Source organism: Centropristis striata, chromosome 12 (genome assembly GCF_030273125.1).
Source record: "Centropristis striata isolate RG_2023a ecotype Rhode Island chromosome 12, C.striata_1.0, whole genome shotgun sequence".
In the NCBI taxonomy this organism is placed as follows: domain Eukaryota; kingdom Metazoa; phylum Chordata; class Actinopteri; order Perciformes; family Serranidae; genus Centropristis; species Centropristis striata.
The window spans coordinates 6,315,330-6,340,642 of NC_081528.1; the positions used below are offsets into that span (position 1 = coordinate 6,315,330).

General features: G+C 38.2%; 1 protein-coding gene across 3 annotated transcripts; it reads left to right on the forward strand.

The window, feature by feature from the left end:
* The first annotated feature begins 2,752 nt into the window (after positions 1 to 2,752).
* mgarpa (mitochondria localized glutamic acid rich protein a) lies at positions 2,753 to 23,334 on the forward strand. Of its 3 annotated transcripts, XM_059345931.1 has the most exons (8): positions 2,753 to 2,971; positions 8,450 to 8,550; positions 8,689 to 8,794; positions 12,438 to 12,458; positions 18,361 to 18,663; positions 20,338 to 21,389; positions 21,630 to 21,676; positions 21,903 to 23,334. In XM_059345931.1, the coding sequence occupies exons 1-7, from the start codon at positions 2,896 to 2,898 to the stop codon at positions 21,663 to 21,665; spliced, it is 1,695 nt and encodes a 564-aa protein (XP_059201914.1). In that variant the 5' UTR covers positions 2,753 to 2,895; the 3' UTR covers positions 21,666 to 21,676; positions 21,903 to 23,334. The 3 variants fall into 3 exon arrangements, with proteins under 3 accessions (XP_059201914.1, XP_059201915.1, XP_059201916.1); XM_059345932.1 differs by lacking the exon at positions 21,630 to 21,676 and having other exon boundaries at positions 2,758 to 2,971; XM_059345933.1 differs by lacking the exons at positions 18,361 to 18,663; positions 20,338 to 21,389; positions 21,630 to 21,676; positions 21,903 to 23,334 and adding an exon at positions 14,685 to 16,187 and having other exon boundaries at positions 2,784 to 2,971.
* The last annotated feature ends 1,979 nt before the right edge of the window (positions 23,335 to 25,313 follow it).

Consider the following 25,313-nt stretch of genomic DNA (forward strand, 5'->3'; position numbering starts at 1 on the left):
ATAAATGGTAATAAACTAGACTCAGCTGAGCGGCATTAGTGGAACGGCTAGCATCAAGTGAAAGTTGGTGTTAATTCTAACCAGGCTTTTACAATGAAGCCGCGGTTTGTTTAGCCACGTTGATGGTACACCCCTCTGAAGTTCAAAGAGATCAAACTAGGGAAGAAAGGTGATTTAAGTGGCTTTGAACGTGGCATGGTTGTTGGTGTTGATAGATAGATAGATAGATAGATAGATAGATAGATAGATAGATAGACTTTATTTATCCCTAGCTGGGAAATTACAGTGTAGCAGCAGCATTACACACTGACACAATAACAACATGATTAAATAAAAAGAACAACCGAGGCATATTCAAACAATAAAATGCAATAAAAATGAAAGTGTGTAAAGAAGGAGTATTTATTGTAGTGCATAATAAAATCTAAATATACAGTATAAAAATATAAGGTGCTGTGAAACAAAAAAGGTGCAGTGAACTGAGTGCATAAAAAACACAAAGTGCATAGCAACTGTATGTTATGACCAGACTTTGAGCTGTTATTGTACAGTGTGATGGCATGTGGCAGGAAGGTATGAAGAAGATCTCTGGACATGTCCAACCTTAAAGCAGATTGGCTACAGCATCAGAAGATACGGGGTACCACTCCTGTCAGCTGAGAACAGGAATCTGAGGTGACAATTAGCAAGAGCTCATCAAAATTGAACAATAAAAGATTGTTTAAATGTTATGAGTTGTTATTTGAGTCACTGTTGTCTTTCTATCATCTCTAACCCGTCTGACCATTCTTGCATAAATGTAACAGAAAGCTGGGATTCATGTCAATAAATAAGACTGAACAGGAGCATGAGCAACCATTTTCAATGTAACAACCATTTCATTTAAATGCTGTGACCAGTAATTATTACTTCATTTATTTTCAATACCATCCTTGGTAGTGAAGTCATATTTTTCACCATGTTGTCCATGTTTAAGATCCTTTATTTGATGTAGCCTGCTGTATTACAGCAGCTAATGGTACAGTGCAATAACAAGAAGCTTCAGCAAATAAAAGCAAGATTAAACAAATAAGTAAGCAATAAGCAAAATAAAAAAGTAATAGAATTCACACTATTGCACATAAAAAAATACTGATATTGCACAGTTAAACATGCATTTATAATCAGGGGTTTGTACATGAAATTTCCAGTGCAGCCAAACAAATTTACTGACTTGAAGCTGACTCAATGAAGGACCCAAAAACATCTCTCCTCCTTTCATCACCCTGAACATACTGCAGGGCAATTTATTATCTGTCAGGATTTTGAGACTATGATGGGGGGACCCAAACAAAGTAGGGGGGTCTGGGGGCATGCTCCCCCTGAGAACCTTTTTGCCTTAAAAGCCTAAATTTGGTGCCTCTCGCACATTCTAACGCCACTATTCCATCTTAACACTCCATATTTTAATGAATTATTGTAAAGGAAAATAAGGGTTCTTCTATGTTTATTTAAGGTGTCATATTTTGACGGTCTTCTTGTAAATTCTGTGGTGGACTCTGCTAACACATCCATGTGCTCTTATTTTGAAAGCTACATGTGTTTGCTTTTATTTTGAAGGCGGGTCTAACACGTTCTTACCTTAAAACCTTATGATGTGTTTAATTTACACTGAAAGTCTGAACTTGGAGCTCGGAACAACCTTGAAAATTCTGACATTCCTGTAGACCTTGAACGCACCATTAGCAGCCGGACTCTCTATGTGCTGCAATGTAAACAATCTAACTAACTCACTGAAGCAGCTGATTCAACCACTGATTGAAACCACAGACCTTTAGAGCACCAGGGGTGAAGAAGCGCTTTTTGTAGTCCATGTTCTGTCATTGTAGTTTCACCCACTGGCGCATAATTTCTTCGTAGCCTAGTCTAAGTGCAGTTGGCTTCCCTGAACCCTGAACACAGCATTTTTGTCTATCGGGGCGGGTGAAAGTCACCATGAGGTACAGAAGGTGATCCGTGCCACGGAAGAGTCAGAAGTGTGTCATTAGTTGACACAGGGTTTGTATTTTTATTTTTATTCATACTTGGCCCTAATATGCCATCATAGTCAAGTTCTCCGCGTACAAATAATTGAAGATTAATTCTGTTTGTATAAGTGTTTCTTGCAGATGTTTTCCCCTAAATTTTTCATTTTTACATTGGAGGTCAAGGTCAATAAAGTTAATATTTTTATATTATTATTATTATTATTATTATTATTATTATTATAGTGATTGGCCAGCTGTCATGGTGTCACTGTCTGTGACGTAGTAGGCTACGGCTTTGCTGATTAGCTGGAAGAAATCCATGTGGTTCTACGACCAAACAGAGAGTCATGGGGACCCAGTTTTGATATCCACTGAAGTTACCAAATATAGTTATTCACCCGATAAAGGGTTAAGTCATAAAACCAAATAGATGAAATAGATTGCACATCAACCAAAAAGGTTTATGTATGAAAAAAGTACGAAGGACATTTTCACTATAATTTTAGTTAATTTTGTAACCACAAAATACAGTTTCAGCTAGTTAACGTTTTTAAAAAAACTAGTTTTTTATTTTTATTTCAGTTAACAAAAATGTTTTTTCAATTCTAGTTTCCGTTATTTCGTTAGTTTTCAGTAATTATAATAACCTTGCTTGGGAGCTTGGTACAACTTCCGGGGTCTTATCGACTCCTCATACATGTTGTCTTCCCTTTTTTTTTTTTAAACCTCTTTGGCTTTAACAACCCTTCATACAAACGGCGGCGCACTACTTTCATAGCTCAGCAGCGTGCAAGGGCGTCCTTCTCCTCCTCGCATGTGTCTTTGAGCAGCCCGGACCGGCCATTAATCCAGCTCTAGCTGAAGGTGGAACATTCCCTCGGAGAGCACCATGTTTTCCTGCAGAGCGGCCTGGCTCAGGTGTGGGCCCGTGGTGCGGGGAGCAGCCCACAGGTTGCCCCGGGATGGTGAGTTTCATCAGCCAAAAGACCCTTCCTCTCTATCCATGCATCCATCTGTGCATTAATTCATCCATCTGTCTCTCTTCCACAATGGCTGCGCGTAATTGTGACGTTTTCTCTTTGTCATTTTGTCGCCTCCTGACTGAGAAAGATTGAAAAGTACACTTTGTTCTCGTGTGAATTTCTCTGCATTGCTGCATCCCCACGCTGCAGAATGGCAATGGCTGCCAATAGGATGTGAAGGTCAACGTGGCTTTTTGCCTGAGAGGCCCCCAGTGCTGCATTTTTTTTGTGTGTAATTAGATGGTGGGGGTCGTAGGCATCCCAGTCATTGAGATATGAGTATACTTTAAACCTCGTTTGGATTTATATTATGGCGACACTAAAGCAACTAAACAGTTTTATCCACTGCCACAGCATTAAACAGAGCAACAGACAATACAAATGGATGAGACTATGTAATACAAATGAGTGAGACAATGTAATACAAATGAGTGAGACAATGTAATACAAATGAGTGAGACAATATAATACAAATGAGTGAGACAATGTAATACAAATGAGTGAGACAATATAATACAAATGAGTGAGGCAATGTAATACAAATGAGTGAGACAATGTAATACAAATCAATGAGACAGTGTAATACAAATGAGTGAGACAATGTAATACAAATGAGTGAGACAATATAATACAAATGAGTGAGACAATATAATACAAATGAGTGAGACAATATAATACAAATGAGTGAGACAATGTAATACAAATGGATGAGACAGTGTAATACAAATTAAATGAGGCAATTTAATACAAATTAATGAGACTGTGGCGTTCCCATGTTCCTAGTTGTTTTAATAAATAATGTATGCATGTATACATGTGTATGTGACCTTCACTAGGCTATAGGAAGTGTGGAAGCATGGTTTCAGCTGTCAGATCACGTGATGTTTGTGTGACGATGGTGTAATGTACAGCCTGCAGAGGCACACACCAGAGTTATCTATAGGCAGTGCAGCAAACCTCCCTGATAACATTACATAACAGTGGAGGCTGTCGGTGTTGGCACTAGGAGCACATGGATGACCTGAAGAACAAGTCCCTCTGTTGGCACTACACATCATCCGTGCACAGGAACATTTAGGTTCTGATGCTTGCATTTTGAATTAAAAACCTCCAGAGTTGGAGGATCCCAGCCTGTTTATCAGGTTAGGGCAGGGGAGAAAGAGACAAAATGTTGGAATGGAGCTTATTTTGAGCCTAACATTAAAGATAAAACAGCCTTACTAAGTCTAAATGAGCCTATCAACATGACTAAAAGGCCATAATGAACATTTATTAATATGAAGAATGCAGCGAAGGCCAAAGTGCAAATAAGAGGCTGGACACCAAAGAAATATCTCAGGAAATTTGGAATCGAAAGCTAGAAAAACTCAAAACTAAACTTGAACATTTAGAGGTTAAGGCTTACTTTCGTAAGCTATGATGCAGATTTTAGTTGACTTTTTAATGCCATGCCACATATTAGCTGCACATATTTACAATTGAAGAATACAAATTCCAATGGGCCGACGCCAATGATAAATAAAAATAAAAAAAGTAAAGAAATCAGTATTCATTCTAGAAATAAGCATGTTGAATGCTTAAAATAAGAAATAACTCTTAAAACAAGATAAATTATCCAACATTTAATCTAAAGTTGTTGTTTTTTATCTTGGTAAGAAACAAATAATTGTCAGTGCACTCTGCTCGGGCCAGTTCATCACTGCTTGCAGCTTTAATTTATCTTGTTTTAAGAGTTAATTTCTTATTTTAAGCGTTCAACATGCTTATTTCTAGATTTAACAATCTCAACTTCAGAAATCTTGTCAAGTGAAATTATCTCTCCATGCTGCAAGATCATTTCCCTCAGATTTAGTGTTTCATCTTGTTTTTAGACACACCTTTTTTGCATAAAGTTCTGTTTTCTTTAAGAGCTTGGCCTCATTAATGTCCAGGTGCACGGCTCCTAATCAGAGTTTAGTCCTGACTGCTTCAGCCAACACCTTTTAGGCTTCTAAATCCTAAAATAAGATGGTAGCATGAAGAGCCTCCCACTAGGGCTTGTTTGTTGACCTTCTCCACTCCATTGGTCCCAGTTAACCACAGGATGGTGTCATGTTCTTATCCTGTGACCTCTTGACCTGCATCCCCTCAGCTGATCATTAACCCCCCATTCCCACCGTTAGACTTGAGCAGATTAACCATGTAACTTGTACCATGACACAGCTTTACTGGCCATAACTTTACCAAGAAAAATGTGTTAATGAGTGTTGTCCTCCATTTAGTAATTATCCAAATTGGTTAACCCTTTATCAGGCGAAGAACCGTATTTGGTAACTTCAGCGGATGTCCAAAATAAAAAATACAAATATTTCGAAAAAAAAGTTGCAAATTTACTAGATTAAAGTGGCAGATCTACAAGAAAAAAAGTCGCAGATTTAAGAGATTTAAAGTAGCAAATCTGCGTGGAAAAAAGTCAGATTTACGAAGAAGTTGGGGAAAAAAAAAACGTTTTTTCTCGCAGATTCACCACTTTAAATCTCTTAAATCTGCAACTTTTTTCTTGTAGATTTGCCACTTTAAATCTCGTAAAATTGCAATTTTTTTGCGCAGATTCACCACTTTAAATCTCGTTAATCTGCGACTTTTTTTTCTTGTAGATTTGCCACTTTAAATCTCTTAAATCTGACTATTTTCTTGTAGATTTGCCACTTTAAATTTCTTAAATCTGCAACTTTTTTTCTTGTAGATTTGCCACTTTAATCTAGTAAATTTGCCACTTTTTTCACGACCCCATTTTGATATCCACTGAAGTTACCAAATGTAGTTCTTCGCCTGATAAAGGGTTAAAACAATTTATTTGGTGTTTAATATTAATAATAATGATACATTAGATATTTATAGCGCTTTTAAAAGGTGCTCAAAGTCGCTTAACATAACAGAATTTAGACACACACAAACACAAAATGCAGAAAGAACAAACTAAACAGAGATGAGACATTATGAGTTCAGGTCTTGTAAGTTATTTTAAAAAGGTGGTTTTGAGTTGATTTTTGTCCCGTTACTTTTGATTTGGCCTGCAGAATCTATTGACACTTTTTAATTATTGATCAAAGTGTTCTAGCCATGTTTAGGATACAGTGTTTTTTTTTCCTTTTGGACGTCAAACTTCTGTTTGCCAAACAGTTGTACACTGTTCATGCACACGTTGTTTGTTTGTGGTTGGTGTTTACGGAGAGTTTAACCCTCACCCTCCCAACATATTTAATATTAAAGTACTACTGAACAAACTACTGTAAAAAAAAAAAAACACTATCAACAAATTGAAAATTACTGCTTTAAATTAAATGAATGCTTAAAATAAGAAATAACTCTTAAAATCAGATAAATTATCTAACACTTCTAAATCAAAAATTTTTTTTATCTTTGTTAGTAACAAATGAATCAGTTCATCGCTTTAATTTATCTTGTTTTAAGAGTTAATTTCTTTTTTTAAGTGTTCAACATGCTTATTTCTAGGTTTAACAATCTTAATTTAAGAAATCTTGTCAAGGTAAATTATCTGTCCATGCTGCAAGATCATTCCCCTCAGATTGTGTTTTTATCTTGTTTTGAGACACACCTTTTCTGCAGTGCAGGTTGTCACCTGAAACACAGCACTTGACTCGGCCATCTTGCCAAGTTATTCTAACTCTCCTTGCAAAACACGTTTCAAACTGATGCCGCAGCAGGCAAAAACCAATATGCGTCTTTTCAGAGGGTGTGGAGTGAAATGGCATGCAGCTCTTCAAGCAAGTGCTGACAGGCATATTTTTGGCAATGTTAATCCCTGGCGCTAAATCCAATCAGAGCGGGAGGCATCATGAGCCAGCAGAGCGCCTTAGGGTGCTTCCTCACCAACGCCTCTAAAGGCGGAGCGGCTAAGTGGTATAATCGTTCAGTTTATGATACTAGTGTGAAAATTGGCACGAGCACTCTCAATGAGTCACTTGACAAGAAAATTGTACGAGACGTTTGAGATTTCAAGGTGGCGGCCATTTTTCAAGATGGCCGACGTCTTAGTGGAGCAGTTGGGTGATACAGTGGTTTATTGGGTGATACATGCATACAAATTGGTATGAGCAGTCTCTGTGGGTCACCCAAGGTGGCAATTTTTTTTCAGGATGGCTGCCGCCCGCAATGTGGATCTTTAACCCATTTAGGCCTAAACCGCCTGGAAAAAATGCCTGTAAAATTTTTTGGGCAATTTTAAAATAACCCCCTAAAACCTGAAGTTTTTCTGGAAATTTAACAGAAGTGTCAACACTTCCTACTAAATAATAGATTTTTCAGCCTCTGTAGCAGATAGAAATGAAATTCAAAAAGTATTTGAGAGCTTATAGCTGTTATATCTGAGCTCCCTCCACTATAGTCGTCTTCCACCATGATTTCAGTTCTGGAAAAGTCCCATGTTGCATTGCGACACTCCCACATGTATTCTGATGCATTTCATTGGCCAAGAGACCGAAAATAGGTGGAAAAAACTACAAATACTACAAAACGACGTATCTGTTTTCCCAGCTTTATTGGTAGGATCCCACCGACAGCTCTCAGGGTTCACCGAGGTACACAAGCTCCCTTACCATGACAAGGAAACAGTCCCACGGGAGGGTTTTTTAAAATTCTTTTTTTAATTAAAAACTAACCGCCATTAAACATGCTAAATAAATACTAAGGGGTGGGGAAACATAGTTGTGGCGCTGAGCGGACAGTGTTTCAAAATAATAATTGAGCAATGGTTGATACTAGGGTTGTCACGATACAGATATTCAGGAAAATTTTGACACTCGATACCATTTTCGATACCACAAGGATAAAAACAAAGACCCCAAAATTGAACAGAAATATTTTTATTAACAAGAAAAATGCAACAAGTAAAAATGAACAGAACCACAGGTTAAATATTTATAATAAAAAAACAGTTGTGCAAAAAGAAACTGCAATTATGATAACAAGCTTCAGATACTCGATACTTTTGAAAATTATTATTGTATCCGGATACAACGTTTTAGTATTGATACTTTTTTGAGCATCGATACATTTGACAACCCTAGTTAATACTGAATGGCAATAATGACAGATCCAGAGGCAACAGCAGCTCTGGCTGACACTGAACCATGACAAACAGTATCTGAAGCTCCACTATAACACTGAGAGCTGAACATTATTCCTCTTCCTGTTCCATTGATGGTGGCGATGCAAGACGGTTGATGTGAATAGTTGATCATCTCTCATATTCTCTGTTCTGTCACTCTTCCTTTCAGGAAATCTATCCCTCTTTCCTGTTTCATGCATGCAGAAGTCAAAGTCAGAACACATAATAAAGGCCCCATGAGGGAAAATCGTATGTGTTGTAATGAATAAATATTGAGAAAGATCTAACCTGTGACCTTTAACCCTTCCCAGTTGTGCAGCGGCGAGCGATGTCGTCAGTCCCTGGTGGGTCTGGAGAAAACATCCTGTACACGGTGCTGTGTGGCGGAGCCTTTGTTGCTGCCGTGTCATACGTAAGTAGGATTGTTTCTCAACAAAGGGTTACACCACCCAAGGGGAAAAGAAGTGCTAATCCTGTAAAATGACATTTATACACAGAATTTGACGAAGTAAACAGAAGAAACTCATTCTGACTTTTTGTTTCTCTGCAGGCGTACAGCACTGTGAGCTCGGACAGCGCCAGGTTCAATGAACGTGTTGCAGAAATCAATGCCCGACCCAAGACGGAGTGGACACCCAAACCATGGCCACCTAAGAGTAAGTATCACAGGGGGGAAATAACTCATACACACACTGTATGCTAATTATGTTCAGTTTAAGCTAAAAACCACAATGTTTTTTTTCATGCATTGAAATTGTGCTGTTTTCACCTGTTTTTCTGGGTCCCTAAACATTTTCATTTATCCTTTTATTTCTCGAGGAATCATTGAGGGCAACCCCTCATGTACAATGTTGATGCATGATGTAGAGACTGCAGAGAAAACACAAAACAGCACAGACAAAGCACATGCAAAAACATTAAAAACAGTTTCAGTGAAAGGCAGAGTTCTTGGTTTTCATAGTTTTAAACTGGCCCATTGTTATAATTGCGTTGAGTTTGAGTGAATGTTGTCAGATGTTCCAGGTAAACAGTCTGTGAATTGTATGAATTAGATCTCATTGCGTTCTTGAGGCTATTGTGGATTTAATGAGCCCATTTTTATGAAAGCGTGATGATTGTCCCCATAGTAGCATTTCCCTGTAGTGAGAGCATTTTTTTTTTTTATTTCAACTTGATCTCACTGGATAAAATGAGCTGATGTGACCTCGAGGACAATCAAAGCCTCATGAAACTTTACAAAATGTTTTTTAAAGCACATCACAGCATGGATTTTTCTATGGTATTCCTCAAGGTCTAAGTTATATGATATATAAATACTTGTATATATATATATAATGCATACATACACACTCCACTTCAATTCTTATTTTATCAATTCATATCCAATCTACTTTATTTATATAGCACGTTCATAGCAAACAGGGTTTTCAAAGTGCTGCACAAAAACACAATAAATAGATAACAAAATAGACAATATGATAAAATTAAAATAAATAAAATGCACTGCCCGCACAAAATATAATATGCATGTATACACATAAAATCATAAAATCAACACTCTACGTGGTGTTAAAAGCCAACCAGAAGAGGTGGTTTTTCAGAAGAGATTTAAAATGAGACGGTGAGGAGGCCTGTCTGATGTGCAGCGAGGCAAACTAGGGCTAGCTAACGCTAACCCCTCTGAGCTCCAGCTGAGCTCTGGTCCTGTCAGGAGCAGCTGCTCAGCCGACCTGAGAGACGGCTGGGAGAGTAGGGGTGTAGCAGCTCAGAGAGGTCAGGTGGGGCAAGGCCATTCAAAGCTTTAAAAGCAAATAAAATCATTTTAAAAAGAATCCTAAAATGAACGGGCAGCCAGTGCAGTGAAGCTAAAATCAGTGAAATGTGCTCATACTTTCTTGTGCCAGTTAAAAGACGTGCAGCAGCATTTTGTACACATTTATGACTTAAAACGGCTTGGCACAATGCATCAAATTAATCTTCAGCTCCCCAGATTTTAGGTGCTTTACACCACTGCTATGTGACATCTACTGTTATAGACATAGACAATCCACTGGCCCTCTATAACTCTCTATAACATGGGGTGGATACTGTTCAGTTGAGCCAGCAGTGGTAGCTCGTTTTGCAGTTAAAATGACAGAAGTTATCAGCAAGAAAAAAATTGGGTGTGTCTGATTAATGTTAGGTAACTTGCCTAAAATGAAACTCTGTGTGCTCTCTGTAACACAGTAACTGTATTTTATGTAACTGTTGAAACTTGTATGTGTATTATAAAAATATATTAAGATTCTAAACATAATAGCTTTGGCACTTCTACTATTTTTGAAGGGGAAAAAAAAGTGTGCAAAGGTCAACATCCATATTTTATCAACATTTCTAATCTCCTGCAGACGGTGATTCACTGTGGACACTTTTCATTCTGCTCTAATCATTCAGAGATCAGAATCAGAATCATCTTTATTATCATCGCACAGAGTAACAAGTACTAGGACAACTAAATTAGCCAGCAACCTGTCCAAACATATACTTAACATACATACAATATGACAAAGGGGTCGACAGAACAGGGAGACAGAATGAAAGAAAAGAAATACAGCATAACGTGAGGAGAGGGGAGGAAAAAAAGAGAAACCTCAGCAACATAAGCACATACTCAATACAGTCAGCATAGACAGGCAGCCATCTGGTCCTGCAGTAATCAGTAATAACAAGAACCTTTGTTCAGAAGAGTTGTGTGGCCCTTATTTCAAACAGAGCCCTCATATATATATATATGTCAGAATATATATATGTTGGGCTGCTCTGCCTCACTGTGAACACACAGACGGAGTTAACCGCCAAACAAAGGATTGTGGGACAGTCCCAGATTATCCCCTGCTTATTTGGGCAGTGACATCACTGATGCAGTGCACGGATGTAGTGATTGAGTGTCTGACTGCTCGATTAGGAGGCCGTCCTATTCAGACACACAGCCGTCATATGTGTGTGTATCTTTTTTTTAATTTTAATTTTTTTATTAATTTAAACAAAACACAACATAAATCACCAATGGACAAACACAGTAAAAAAAAACAACAAAAAACCAAAAATATCACAAAACCAACCTAAATAAATAAATAAATCAACAATAATAAATAAGAACTTTAAGACATTAAATAACATTAAAACTACTAACAACTAGACAAACAAACATCAAACATAATTACCACATAAAACATACGGTATATCAGTAAACTTAATAACCTAAGAGAAAATAATAAAGGGTTAAGTTAAATGCGTGTGTGTATCTTACCACAGCCTTGAAGTGCTGCTGAACAGCTTCAAGACAGTAAACAGTCCAACCACATTAGATGTGTGGATAGCCACTTAGAACAAACCAGAGTGTTGACAGAGTGGTTTATCTGGCAATCAATTCAGTGAAGTTTATTTATTTTGAAGTTAAACAGCCTTGTAACACAGATCAGCTCTCTGTTAGCTCTTAAATGTCCCCCGTGTTTCAACTGAACTGGGAAAAACTGCATTCACTTACTCAGCAGCCTGGGAATGGAACAATCTACAACTAGACAGTCTGATATCAATCAATTAATTTAAAGCTACCATCAAGACTGTGGTGATAGACGTGTGCTTGTTTTTCCTGATAAGGCTCATTATGTTTTAATATTGTGTTATATTGCACTTGTTTTATTGTAAATGGTATTTATTTTGGCACTTGTGTTGAGTTTTGGCTGCTATTTTGGCCAGGGCTCTCTTGAAAAAGAGATTCTGAATCTCAATGGGACTTCCTGGTTAAATAAAGGTTAAATAAAAAAAATAAATAATTAATATATATATATATATATATATATATATATATATATATATATATATATATAATACTATACTGCGTGTGGATCTGAGAGACTTTGATAAGGACCAAATGGTCCTGGCTAGTAACTGGTTCAGAGCATCTGACACACAATTTTGTATCATGAAACACACCAAATGTTATGACCACTACTCTTTGTTGCCAATTATAGTTTTATGGAATTGTCCAAATAAATGACAATTTCAGACATATTTCCCTTTTTTTAAATGCTCACCAACAGATAAACTTTGTGTTCTATACAGCAAACGTTTGGTTTTCATTGATATTCTTTTTCGTGTCCAAATTCTTTGGAATAAAGCCTGTCTACAAGGGCAAATGACATAACCAGTGTGTTGAATAGAAACCAATTGATTGGTTGAATTTATTGTAAAACGACTAGGAAGAAACCAAGCCATAGTTTCATTTCCTAACTGCTATATATTTCTGTTTCCTTGCAGGCGCGGATGAGGAAGAAGAGGGTAAGTTGTGTCAATACACTTATTTAGCTTTCCTTCATTAACACTGCCTGATAAGTTTTTAAATGTTCACTAAAATGTTGCCCTGAGTTCAGGGAAATGTTGGAATGGGTTTTAGTTTCACTATCCTGATTCCAACATTAGTTGCAATGAAGGCTTATGATCACACTAATCACTGCATGTTTTATTTTTAACCATTTATAGCTCCAAAATTAGACAATTGACAGTGTAAAGAGAATTAATTAAAATATGTATGTAGAAATTACGATGGCTACACATGAAATGGAAATAATGATTGAAGAAAAAAAAAGTGATTGAAATGTCACATCCAACACAGACAAATGCAATATAAATATTAACACAAAATAAAGGATCTAAAAGATGATACCCTATTGTATAAAAGCAATGCTATATCATGTTAAGTAAAACTAAGGAAACTGTACATGTATATACTCTGTATATACTCTATATGTTTATACTCTGACACATTCATTGTAATTGTATGGGGCGGCAAAGCACAGTACAACATGCAAAAACTAGTTTTGAAATCAGCTATGGCAGGATCCAAGCAGCTGACACAAGATAAATTAAAGTTGCAAATGATTTGTTTCTTACCAAGATAAAAAAAAAACTTTAGATTTAGAAGTGTTAGATAATTTACCTTGTTTTAAGAGTTAATTTCTTATTTTAAGCATTCAACATGCTTATTTGTAGATTTAACAATCTTAATTTAAGAAATCTTGTCAAGTGAAATTATCTGTCCATGCAGCAAGATCATTTCCCTCAGATTTAATGTTTTTATCTTGTTTTTAGACACACCTTTTTTTGCAGTGAAGGGTCTTTTGATCTGGGGTGATTGGTAAGCTGAGGATATAGTGGCCAGTATGGCAAATGCCCTTTAAACGGGCCAAAACATTACCATTAGGACAAACGTGCTGCAGCTTTTATCTACAAATTAAAATAGCCTGGCTATACTTGACAATACACTTTAGATCAATGTTTCTATGCCTCCCCTCTTCTCCTATTGTCCAAAAAGCCTCGTCACCAAACCAGTGTCCTCCTTCGACACCCCTCGATTCCTCTTTTCCTTCACTTCTCATTGTCTTCTTCATCCCTCTGGTGTTAGAAGAGGCTTTAGATGAAACTAGTCAGTGAGACAGACCGGGGCCTTTGCCATCATTTGCGAATAACAAATAATGTGTTCACACCAAACGCAAAGCAAATGATTCCATTGCATTACTTGGCAAGTTTGGAAAGATTATGAGTGTTTATTCATATTCCACATTAACGGAATAAGTTCTATTGCTGCTTTGTACCTGTTGTGGAAGTCCAAGAAAGCCAATCAGTGGCCTGCATGGGTTAATATCAGATTGATGAATTTCGTCTCAATGATTGCCACTATGGTGCTCCACCAAGTGTGGACCCAATAATGGGATGTTGCTGTGTTCTAATGGCAAAAAATGAATTAAAAGTATCCGGAAATAATTACATTATGATGCATATGTGTAAACTTCCAAATGCTTTTTCAGATTGATCAGGCCTTTGCTCTGCAGGAGAATCTCAGTGCTGATGGGCTTTGTGACACAGCATCATGTAGATTTCTTACTCCAGTTGAAATATATATATATATTTTTACATTTTTGTTTACAAAACAAACAAGATACAGAAAATTAAGTGTATTACATTTGAGAATTCTGAACAAACTGGGAAAGGTAGGCATATGTAAAAGAGCAAATAGAAAAAAAAAAGTAAAGAGAAATACATTTTCCACCAGGAATTTTCGAAATGAAATATAAGTAATGCAAACTAATCATTAGACCCAATAAAACATTAAGTAATAAAGTACAAAACAGCATTACAGGGTCATCCATTCAGTGCTTCTGTCTGTTCCAGATTAACATATTTAACCCACTTGGACCACAGCTTCAGTTGAAATATTTTCATTTAGAGAAACATACAAATTCCTCATCTACTCGTGTCTTGTTATTGACACCAAACGGTAAATTTGTTGTGTGTTTGGTGGGAACACACCAAGAGGCTTCCTTTCAGACTGCTAACCATAAACATCAGCTGATCTCCATTATTCACCAGTTCACATGTATAGCTTCTATTGTTGATTCTTAGATTGACAATGACATTGATGTGTAAATTGACCGTAGCTATTTAAAGACCTAGATTTCTTCTTCTTCTTCCCATTTCTCTAACTCTTTATGTCTTTATTCTTTTCAGTGTAATGGTAAAGCTAAGGTCCTCTGTGGCCGCATGGATTTTCTTCCTAGAACTGGACTCTTTGGATCTGAACAGGAAAACAAAAGCCTTCTATCCTCCTTTTCTCACCTCCTGTACTGCTAAGAAAGATCGAAACAGCCTTAAACCTCGGGACAGTTCTGTGAAGGATCTTGATTCTGTGCATTTTTTTTTGCCTCTTGCTGCTAAATGTTCATGTGTAACTCTGAATGGACAATTTTGACAGTTTTTTTTTTATTTTATTTCATTGATCAACACCACTGTTTGGATTTTTTTTTAAATGGCTCTGCATTTGTGGGATATTTGCCAGTCGGTTGACTAGGCTATCAGGAAAAGACTTCATGCTAACACATTAGCATGCACCTGAGTACATAAGATCATATCTATCTACAGCATTTGCAGTTTCAATAGCCACTTAACATAGCAATAATTCATATACATCATTCGTCACTGAAACCTTCAATACCCGCAAATGTTTAGCAGTGGTGTTTTAAGTTTGAAAATAGCATTATGATAGACGACAACACTGCTAACAAATGAAATGGCTGTTAGCCGCCTCCTTTAATCGTAAGCCCTGATTAAGCTCTATAGCTACAGGGATCATCTTCCATATAACTCTAAAGGAGTTTTATACAGATTTACACTGAAATTAGAACACATACAAACACACACACACACACATTCTTGTACTTCTATCTTTGTGAGGACCATCATCAGAACAGTGAATTCCCTTGCAAGGTTATAATAGTTTGGGATTTTTCATTAGTTTTAATTTTGTTGTGAATTTTTGTTTTCAATTTCGGTTAGTTGTAATGAATTTTTAGAGTGAGTTTGCTAGTTTTAGTTTTTTATTAGTTTTAGTGTTGGTTTTAGCTTTTTAATGGGCTATTTGTTGGGTGGGAGATTAAAAGAGGTCACAGTAAATTTGGCCTTATTTCCTCTCCCTTATCCATCTTCATTATGTATGAATAAAGTTGACAAAGACGAAAACAAAGGACATTTTCACTATAATTTTAGTTAGTTTTGTAACCACACAAGACCGTTTCAGTTAATTATCATTATCATGTAACCTTTAACCCTTAAAAAAAGTCTGAAGTCTCAAAAAAGTGAGGACCGGCCGAAATGTCCTCACTTTGCAAAAATGTCCTCACTCTGTGGGTTAAAACGTGTTCTGGTCCTCACTATGTAGGAAGTACAAGAACACACACACACACACACACATACACACTAATTATATATTGTGGATAACATCCAGCAGACACTTGTGTTTTTATGTTCAGGAGCCAAAACCAAACCCTTCAAATGGAAGAGCAGCTCCTCCACATTGTAACTCAACAGACTAAACAGAGTCAACGCTCGAGTGTTGAGCAGCAGAGTCGGTTTATTCCGGGGCCAGTCTCCCACAACTTGGTGTAATTTTGTTGATTATTAACATGGAACAAATGGTGGAATCTTTGAGTTAAAGATTAAAGATGTACAACTTGCCTCGGCTGTCTCATGGTCAGATTCACTTTCAGAGTTCCAAATAACACATAGTTTATTGGATGGTAAGATTCAACTTTACCCCCTCCACCCCTTTCCCGCACTCCCCTTCCTTCCCCCTCTCTTCTCTGGTCTATGTCTTGCTCCTCCCTCTCTCAGTTTGCATGCAGTTGATGTAATTAACGTGTTGCCTCTGCATTTTTCCAGATGAAGTATTTGCTGAGGCAGTAGTCATTTTTGAAGTGACTTACATTTGCAGGAAAAAGTATGTAAACCCTCTGAAATTACCTGGTTTTCTACATTAATTTGTCATAAAATGTGATCTGATCTGCATCTAAGTCCCAAGTATAGACAAACACAATGTGCTTAACCTAATACCACACTAACAATTATAATATTTCATGTTTTTATTGAACACATCCATTAAACATTCAAAGTGGGACTTGGATCTGATCACATTTTATGACAAATTAATGCAGAAAACTAGGTCATTTAGAAGGGTTCACATACTTTTTCTTGCAACTGTATGCAGAAGTAGTTCTTCTCAATCTGCCTACTGAGGACATGATAAGCTGTATTATGTTTCCATCCAACTACCAATCGGTCTCATTTTTACTCAGTTAATGTATTTTGTATATACTTGCCAATGACAGGAAGCAAATTGGAAAAAGTTGAACAATCATAAACTGTGTTATTGTAAGTAACTTCAAATTTTTGTCCTTTTTAATACCATAAGGCTGATGCATTACAGCCATACCTTTTTAAAAAAAAAAATATATATATATATATATATATATATATATATACAGTCTTGTACTAAATGATGCACCAGTGCAAACAACGGCGTCCCTTCTTTCCGTCATCAACCATGGACAAAATTAACAATAAAGAGAGGAAAAGAAATGAGGCATTTTTGTAGGTCGCCCCGGAAGTAGTATTGCCATCGGATCTATTGAGAGTTAGCCTATGGGATGTTTGCATTGGATTTTGGATCAGGGCAGGAAATAAGCTTTGTGGCTAACACACGTTTCTGATGCTAACACGTTTTGTTCAGCAGAATAATCTAGTAAACTACACCACGGTCACATGACCTCGATGCCACTACTGTTAGCTAGCGCATCTGTTGCCTTATAACTTGTTTATTTAATAATCCACAAGAGTTTGCAAGAGCACTAAAAAACGCGACTAGAGGCCATGAGGAGGACGGGTGAGAGATGCCCTCCGTCCGACGTTTAACATCCTCAACAACCACTGTAGTCTCAATTAGCCACTTGTTAGCAACCACTTTTTTAAGGAAAAATAAAGACTTAAAAATTCACAAGTGGGGGGTATTTACTAGTGATGTGCCAATGAAGCCTCATGAACCATTTTCTGAGCTACTAGATGGTGCTCCTTGTTCAACAAAGGGCTGAAAACACACTCAATTACCATTGCTAAAGCCTTTTTTTAAAAGCCAAGAGCGCCATCTAGTGGGGTCAAAAATTAAAGCAAATGGTTCATGAGGCATCTCTGGCACATCACTAGTATTTACTAACATATTTTATGTTGTACAACAAAACGCGAACATCTCTTAAGCTTGTGTTAACCACAGACTTTATTTCAGGCATCTAACCACAAACCCATACAAAACCCTTGAGTTTGAGAGGTTAGACTACATTGCGATAACTTACTTCCTGGTTTAAGAACTCATTCCTGTGGCGCCCTATTGCAGTCTTCCAAATTTCCAAAGACCTTCGGCATTTGTGTGCTTTAAATAGTTTGTAGATATTATGAAACATCTTACCAAATTTCCTCTGTTACATAATTTAACACAGCTTGGATGAAAACCCAGCTACTGTAATGCATTACTTGTTTAATGCTGCATTTAAAATATGAATCAAAATACTAGTGATGTGCCAATGAAGCCTCATGAGCCATTTTCTTTATTTTCTGACTCCACTAGATGGAGCTCTCTGATCAACAAAGGGCTGAAAACACACTTGATTACCATTGTTAGAGCCTTTTTTAATGAACCAAGGCTGCCATCTAGTGGGCTCAGAAAATAAAGCAATGGTTCATGAGGCTTCACTGGCACATCACTACAAAATATAATGTAGTAGATAACTAAATGTAATGTTTAGCCTTGTAAATCAAACCAATGCTCTGGCTAATCTACTCCGTATGGCTCTTATTTCAGCTGGAGAGGAGGAAGCGGCAGCTGAGGAGGCTGAGGGAGAATCTGAGGTTGCCGAAGGAGAAGCTGAGGTTGCCGAAGAAGTTGCCGCCGGTGGCGAGGCAGAAACTGTAGTGGAGGAGGTCGCTGAGGTTGTTGCCGAGGTTGCCGAGGTTGTTGAAGAGGTGGCAGAGGAGGTTGCCGAGGTTGCGCAAGAAGTGGAGGCCGTCGCAGAAGAAGTGGCTCAGGTAGCCGAAGCGGTGGAGGAGGCTGCCGAGGCCGTCGCAGAACCGGCTGCCGTCGCTGCCGAGGAGCCCGAAAGCAACGGTACGACTGAGGCCTGACGTTCCACACTTTTCACTACAGGGAGACGCACACACTCGAGACACACTCTGTCTATCTCAAACCACTTTAATTAACAAGCTGCTGACAGCTGCACCTTTACCTTCTCTCACACTGGGAACAATAGAACTGGGAACTTAAAGTCACCGTCTAGAACCACTAGAGGTTAGCTGCTTCTCCTCAGGTGTCTGTATTTACCTCTTATTGATCATTCTCTTGTCTTCCTTGAAATATCTATTTTCTCGTATTTATTGAAGTTGGTATGGAGGGCAGCATTGTGAAAATTAAGAGTTTTAAGTTTTTCTGGTGTGCAGTGTAGATCACTTTGTATGAAATCTTTAATTGCTCAGATTATTACGGGGCCGAGAGATGTAAAAAAAGGCCAACGGTCTTCTGAGCAGGTTCCTCAGTGAGATATTTCCAAAAGCGGTGATGTGACTCATTTGCAGTTATGGGTAAAATAAATGATCACTGTGAATCCAAACATTTATACAGATGACTAAAAACAAGCTAATTTGGTTGTGAGAATATCACAAACCTTAGTTCAGGTTCACCCAACCAACACACAGAGAACCAGCAGGAACACCCCTCCTAATGCTGCGATACTATGAAGGCCCTAATGTTTTTTTAATGGGATTTGACCTTTGTATTTCATTTAAAACCTCTGTAATGTTGTACTTCTTTGCCAGGGAACATAGAACAACGGATAATACCTAAACTATCATACAGTTGTGTATCTCCTACAGCAAGATGAGATGGCTTTGTACAAACTCTGTAACTTCTGCATTGTGTTTTTTTTTTTGTAAGTGTAATGTCAAACTCCTGAAAAAATCATGAGGTTACCAAGTGATTCAACCCATATGTGATCATAGTTTTATTTTGCTTATAACTGGATAATGAGCACTGTGAACATTTTATGGTAATCCATCAAGCCATACAATAAAAGCATTATCAAACCGTAAAGGGTTTACTGCCGTCTTTGATTTGTCTGAGTCGGTCTCTTTGTCGTAATTTGTAATGATGTAAATGATAGAAATCACCATATAATATTGCTTTAAGCCTAAATTCAAGCTTGCTTTTTTCCCCCTATTAAGTGAGTATTTTAAAAACATTTAATTTCCTTCTTGCTGCTCTCTACACCCAACTCCGCTTTGCTACACTTTCAAAAATGCACTGGGACTTCTGTATTCATCAAGACAAAAGCCTTTGTATGGTCTGCACGTTTAGGAATAAATGTGCATGAAGATCTGTTTATTGTGAAAAATGTTAAGTCTGTTTGACAGATACTGCTGTATAATTTTGCCCAATTTGCAAGAAACCGGTGCACCACCACCACCAAAATTGCCCATTGATAATAGATGTGTTGCTTTGTTGTCTCTCACTTTGTCATTCAGTGACAAAAAGATTTTCCATACATGAATAGGAAAAAGATACAGCTTCTAACACTGCTTTTGTTTTTCTTCCACTGCTGGGGGTTGATATTGCACCTGCATGTAGTTACAATCCACCCAATAGATTTACTCTGACTACATCCTCTATCTTTAAAAGGTTCTCACAAATGTTACCTTTTGGCCTGCCACCACAAATTGTGCAAGTTAAATGTGGGAAATTATGACTTGAGCATCAGTGATATGTGGATGGCTGAATTTTGTGTTTCAGTGATTCCAGTAGAATCTGCTCCCACAGAGGAAGCCCCAGTAGAGGCTGCCCCCACAGAAGAGGCACCTGCATTAGTAGAGGCTGCCCCTACAGAAGAGGCACCTGCACCAGTAGAGGTTGCTCCTACAGAAGAGGCACCTGCACCAGTAGAGGTTGCTCCTGCAGAAGAGGCACCTGCACCAGTAGAGGTTGTTCCTGCAGAAGAGGCACCTGCACCAGTAGAGGTTGCCCCCACAGAAGAGGCACCTGCATTAGTAGAGGCTGCCCCTACAGAAGAGGCACCTGCACCAGTAGAGGTTGCTCCTACAGAAGAGGCACCTGCACCAGTAGAGGTTGCTCCTGCAGAAGAGGCACCTGCATTAGTTGAGGCTGCTCCTGCAGCAGAGGCACCTGCACCAGTTGAGGCTGCTCCTACAGAAGAGGCACCTGCACCAGTAGAGGTTGCTCCTACAGAAGAGGCACCTGCACCAGTAGAGGTTGCTCCTGCAGAAGAGGCACCTGCATTAGTTGAGGCTGCTCCTGCAGAAGAGGCACCTGCACCAGTTGAGGCTGCTCCTGCAGAAGAGGCACCTGCACCAGTTGAGGCTGCTCCTGCAGCAGAAGCACCTGCACCAGTCGAGGTTGCTCCTACAGAAGAGGCCCCTGCACCAGTTGAGGTTGCTCCTGCAGAAGAGGCCCCTGCACCAGTTGAGGTTGCTCCTGCAGAAGAGGCCCCTGCACCAGTAGAGGCTGCCCCTGCACCAACAGAAGAGGTCCCTACAGCAGTAGAAGCTGCACCTGCCGATGAAGCCCCTGCACCAGCGGAGGTTGCACTAATAGAAGAGGCCCCTGCATCAGCTGTTGAGGCTGTACCAGTTGTTGAGGAGGCACCTGCACTAGTGGTTGAAGAATCCCCAGTGCCAGTAGAACCAGCTGCAGAAGAGCCCAAGAGAGAGTACATTGTGGTGGTTCTGGAAGGAACACCTAAATCTGAAAAACGGCCCAAGGTGCTGGGAGTGGGGTCCATGAGTGGTAGAATCATCCCAGCTCCAGACGATGACGATGCTTCTGAGGTACTTAAAGACATTGTATACTGAAATTCAATTGATTAAAGACTCACTGTTGTACTGACTTTGATTAGTACATACTATAAGAGCCAGTTATTCATATCTCAGTGTAAAAGGGCTTTTTTTATTAGTCTTTTTTTTTTTTAGGGATGTTTAATTATTACTAGATATGTAACGACACTTTTCATACCTCAAGCTGGGGCTCATAGAATCTTCTAACATGGATTTTTAAACTCTGCTACTCAGGGTAAGCGACGTCTTCTTAGGATGCAAATGAAGTAGTTCCAAATAAGGTACTGAGCCTTTTAAATATTTTAACCATGGTATCGTAGGTTGTGGAAATGACATGCATGTCTTTAAAATTTAACTTTCCCACACTTCATGTCTACATTCCTATACTTCAGGCTCAAATACACTCCAGTGATGTAGATTTTGGAAAACTGTACAGTGGAAACTGTTCGCAAAGAAACAGAAAATATGCAGTGCTATTGACCTTTGTATTTCTGTCCACCATTACAGTAAACGGCTCCTGAATGAAGACTTTGTATTCTGCAGAAGAAGAGGACGTGCCTTTTCCCAACACTTTTCACCTTTTCTTCCTTTACACTGTCTCTACATAAGTCCCTTGCACCTTTTGTGGTTGAATATACACGTACTGTACAGTGTTTAGATCAATGCCTGCTTTATGGAACCATCATGGCAACACATTGACAATAATCATTGGCACGGCCCATTAATGTGACAGTCCACAATGACTTGCATGTCTTGAGTTTGAATCCCTGATGAGCCCAGCCAGTAGTTGAACAGGTCTCTGGTATATCTTTAGGAGCCTCTATGACAGATCTTCAGCGTCATTGAATTGTTACCTTTTTCATGCTGTGAACCAAACTCTAGCCATCCAGTCCCTGTTTTTGTTTCTTCTTGTTACAGTGTTTACTGCCTCAGAAATCACTCCAGTGAAATACCTTAATACTCACCACCACATCTTGTTTACCCAGTCTGTGCACAGCCACTTACAATGTGAAACTAGTGTTACCTTTTATAGAAGCAAGGGGCGATTTCCTTCACCAGCATTCTGTACAATATCTGACCTCATGTGTTTCTTCTGCTCCTCTTGGTGTGAAAATGAACAGCTGGAAAAACTATTTTTTTCATGAAGAAACACAACATCTATGTACAGCAGCCACTGGTTACCTCACTCTTGTTTGTTTTTCAGTCTACAGATCTTTTGATGCATTCAGTGTGACAGTTCTTAAGCCAACAACACAGTTGCTAAGACCTTTATTTCAGTAAACCCTATTTATTTTTCACTCCCTAAATGTAATAACCTAAACGTATCCTGTCAAACGAAATAAAGCAGGCACTTGTTGATTTCCCTGTACTTTTCTTCCTTTTTAAAGGGTCATTTAACACTCAAACACTGCTGCTCTACTCTAATCTCAGTTTTAAAGCACATTTACCTTTTGTCGACTAAATCTGGTGATATCACTGCAGGTTTATACCCTGGGTAGCTGTTGGAAAGCACCATTTGTAATGTCATTGATTTGAATGTGACGAGACAGGAAAAAGAAATGTATAGAGAGCTGCGCAGCAGGAGGTTTCTTCTTAATATCCAGTTTTGAGTTACCTTTTGTAGGTGAGTTTGTTGCACAATTTTGTAGACAATCTAATTGGACGGTGAAAGTAAGTGTTGGGGACAATCACTTTCAAAGTTTGACATAACTGAATATGGATTGTGCAAAGATCCTTGTATCCTTTTTATCCACATGTGAATCCAGAATTGGGAGGAAAACCAACTCACTGCGTCATGTTATTTAACTTGGATCCTTTTTCCTATTTTTCATAAAAGTAGCAGTACTGCAAAATAAAAATACTGTTCTGCATTCTTAATGTTCAGTTGGTCTGTTTCGGAATAAAATATCTTATTGGAATAAAATTATTGATGCTTGAATGTGTTTACTTAATCGATTTTTAATTATATACTGCTGGGTGGTTTCATCAAATACAAATCAAATAAATCTAGATAAGTAAATGTATACTACTTCCCTCTGACATGTAGTGAAGTAGAACAATAGCATAAAATACAAATACTCAAGTGAAGGACAAGTACCTCAAAATAGTACTTTACAGTGAAACAATCTAATTCAGTATCCCATTTATTGGCAAGGTTTTCTTTGCATATAAAAATTAGAATAGATTAGTGCAGTGCCCGTAGGAAGTATGTATTCGTTAGCATGCTAATCGTGAGATGGCACGATTACGCAGTATGCTGCACTAAAAGTACATAAACATGAACCCAATTAGCTGATATACTATATTGCATGTAAGTATCTCATATCAAATGATTATGAGCATTACGCTAAGCAACATGAATGTCATCCCTGAATTACATAGTAATGCAACATAAGAAGTGAATAAAGCTAAATCTCCGCTTAGCATGCTAATCGCAAATAACAGAATTTGCACATTACATGCAGACCACTACAATGTCTGCAACTCCATAAAACACTTACTTTTCATAAGGTACGCACACCATCCAGCACATACACATTGAACATTGATATTCACTGGAAACTATTTGAATATTATTGGAAAATCGAACCTTGTAGCGCACTTTAAAACTCCTAAAGATAGGTAGGCTAAATAGACTTACAGATGAGATGAGTCAGGGTGTAAATCCAGAGTGAATTGTGTCACTGACCAGGTGTAGGCCTATCACACAATGGGGCGGAGCTCCCCTAAAAGGTGTCCGATCGGAAACAGTGCAATGCTGCAACACGTCCTACGTAAATAATATTTTGAAAAATGAATTCAAAATCGAGGATACACACCTTCGTGCCATGCTCAAGCCACATACGAAATCTTAGGTCAGTCTGACTAACGGTCAGCGAGATATGAACTAGACACACTCACACACACTTCTTGCCTTTATAGATAGGTATGTCGATAACAAGTGGCTTACTAGATTTCTTTAAATAAACAACACTACAGGCTCTGAAAGGTAATGAGCCTCGGAGGGGCTTAACGTGTCCCTGGAAGCCAATCAGTTTAATGGTGGGTAACGCAGCACCTGCTATATTACTGTTGGAACAAAAACCATGAAGGGTATTAAAAACAAGGCAGAAAGGAATTGCATTGAGTTCTCCTGCAAGAAGTCACTTAGCACTTGGCCTGATGCTGCATCCTGAGAGAAGGAAACGCTGGTTGTCTTCTTTGGATCTAAGCAAGAAGTATGTGAATATTCGGTAAAATTGCTTACAAATCTGTTTATCTGATTTTAATTTTTGGTATTTAGGATTTATTTTAGTCTGTTTTTTTATTTAACTTGTCCTCATTAACTGGGGAAAATGTTGGTCTTTAACTCAGAACAGAAACTATTATTTTTTGCATAATTATTCATCAAGAGTGCTATGAAGTTGATATTGAAAGGAATCTATGTGGTTGATCTTGTTAAAAGAGTTTTAAAAAAAAAGTAAATTTCATTAATTACAGGCAATGAGTTGTGCTGTTGGAGGAGCAGCAGACTAAACATAAAAGGAAATGCGTCCTTTAACAGTCATTTGCAGTTGACTTAACTACTGTTATAAATTAACTGATCTCATAATGGTAAGTACACTATTTGCACAGGAGAGCAGCCTGGTCCAGGCCTTCATGCAGAAGCTGTTCCTTCTCTTGACAAGTGGAGGGCAACAGATTCCCACACTAAAAGAAAAGACTCCACATGCTAGAAGTGAACAAACTGAAAGTGAAACAGTTTTTACCCAATAGCGTTAGTCCTGTACAGTAGGTTCAACGACTTCTCATACTTATAATAATAGTGATAGTAAGCCAAACTATGATCTTTCCTATACCTACCCAAGTCAACAATCAGTGGTGGACTCAGACTGTTTGAAGGGCAGGGCGAAAAAATAAAAAAGGCACATTCTGCAA

Bases quoted from the DNA above. Each gene is read 5' to 3' on its own strand.
- mgarpa (XM_059345931.1), top strand. From the start codon at position 2,896: ATGTTTTCCTGCAGAGCGGCCTGGCTCAGGTGTGGGCCCGTGGTGCGG. The intron at 8,551-8,688 runs GTAAGTAGGATT...GTTTCTCTGCAG, and splicing joins TTGTTGCTGCCGTGTCATAC to GCGTACAGCACTGTGAGCTC. The intron at 21,390-21,629 runs GTACTTAAAGAC...TCTGCTACTCAG, and splicing joins ACGATGACGATGCTTCTGAG to GGTAAGCGACGTCTTCTTAG.